We start from the raw sequence: 1675 nt of genomic DNA, 5'->3' as shown, positions 1-1675 counted from the left end.
GCAGGGTGGATCTCAGCCTTATTGTTCTGGTTTTATTATAAAAATCGATTAGGAAAGCGCTGAGCCAGCTCTGCCCGTGAGTGTGTGACATACGGAGCGGTGACAACTGCTGAGGCGCTGGGGAGGAGCGGTTTTGAATTGTTCTGCAGGAAAGATTCAGGGCAAAGTAATGCCTGGGTGAAGTGACAGCTGGGTGTTATTCCTGACAATTAACCCCCAAGTTGAAGAACAAATCAAAAAACCGCGTCCTGCAGAGTTTTGCATGCGGTGCCCTGAGCCGCTGGGTGGGAAGCGGCTGTTGATGGCTGGTTGAAATGGAAAGGAACAGCCACAGATCTCCATGGGTTTCCTTCTCTGCACGTCACCATGCAGAGGGGGTTGGAAGAGGACGGTGCTGGTCCATAGTTGGTCTGTGCAGTCAGGACACGGAGGGACTCAGCCTCTCGGTGAGCAAACAGGCTCTGAAGAACTGGTACAAGGGTGCAGTTGATGAGGGTGCGTTTGGGAACCTCTGTGCATGTTTTTGCCTGTGTTGGTAAGGCTGTATCTTGAAACATTTCATCCAGCTGGGAGTGAAGGAGTCCTTTCCGATGCGGCTCATTTCAAAGCAGCGTGTGACCTTTCTTCCTTCTAGAATTAGAAGAATCGCCCTTAACTGTGAAGAGTGACATGGCTACTATTGTCAAGGTTATGCAGCTACCAGACTCAGGCCTTGAAATTCGGGACAGGATGTGGTTAAAAATTACCATCTCCAATGCAGTCATAGGTAAGCAGAGCAGAGGAATGCTGGGGGGAGAAAAACAGCGGCTTTTTGGAAATAGGCTGAAGAAACTATGTGAACATTTTTTTTCCCCTGTCTCTGACCTCTTGTATTCCCTTGACTTGGTATTTGTGAGCAACTCTATTTCTTTATTAGGAAAAAAACTAATAGCTCTTGTTTGAGCCTGGACAGCCAGAAATACGACGTTTCTCGTGCCCTCGCGGTACCTGGCACAGTACTAGTGGCCTGTGTGATAACGTGAAGATAAAACACCAAAAAAAAAGATCAGTTCAGCTCCTGACCCCATGTCTCCTCTTCCTATTCTCATTTTAGGAGCAGATGTGGTTGACTGGCTTTACACACACGTGGAAGGCTTCAAAGACCGACGGGAAGCTAGAAAGTACGCCAGCAGCATGTTAAAACACGGCTACCTCAGGCACACTGTGAACAAAATCACCTTCTCGGAACAGTGCTATTATGTCTTTGGAGACCTCTGTGGCAGTAAGTTCCCCAGCCGCGAAGGGCAGGGCCACACGTGTGCTGGCTCTTCTGTGCTGGCGGGAGGCACAGAGCAGAGTCCTGTAGGACAAGGAGGGGTTCCAGAGCAGGCTGTTATTCTGCGATTGCGTGGCACGTCCTGTTACACCAGCAATTACACCGCTTGGGAGAGAAGGGTGGACTCCTCGGGCAGGGCTTGCACTGGGGCTCGGGGAAGCCGGGTTGATTCCTGCCGGTGCCACAGACTTCCTGCTTGTCAGTCACGCTCCGTTTGCAAACCGTAAAATGGGGATGATTCCTCCTCGAGTTACGGAATGCTGCCAAGGTACCTCGGTGCTCAGTGGTAAATACTGATGCCTGCCTTACTGCGTGGGGTATTTTGAGTGAACTCTGGAGGCTAAGTCCTTCCAGTCCCAC

General features: G+C 50.5%; 1 protein-coding gene across 1 annotated transcript in view; it reads left to right on the top strand.

Moving 5' to 3' along the window:
• Positions 1 to 1675, top strand: part of DVL1 (dishevelled segment polarity protein 1) — a 38859-nt gene that overhangs the window by 32290 nt on the left and 4894 nt on the right. Inside the window, exons 11-12 of the mRNA XM_010135935.1 lie at positions 635 to 766; positions 1094 to 1261. Of these exons, the coding sequence (XP_010134237.1) occupies positions 635 to 766; positions 1094 to 1261 (300 nt within the window). The remainder of the gene's footprint in view (positions 1 to 634; positions 767 to 1093; positions 1262 to 1675) is intronic.

The sequence above is a fragment of the Buceros rhinoceros genome, unplaced genomic scaffold (assembly GCF_000710305.1).
Source record: "Buceros rhinoceros silvestris isolate BGI_N320 unplaced genomic scaffold, ASM71030v1 scaffold11825, whole genome shotgun sequence".
Taxonomy (NCBI): Eukaryota; Metazoa; Chordata; class Aves; order Bucerotiformes; family Bucerotidae; genus Buceros; species Buceros rhinoceros.
Note: the sequence above shows the minus strand (reverse complement) of the source record. Positions and strands in the feature narration are given on the sequence as shown.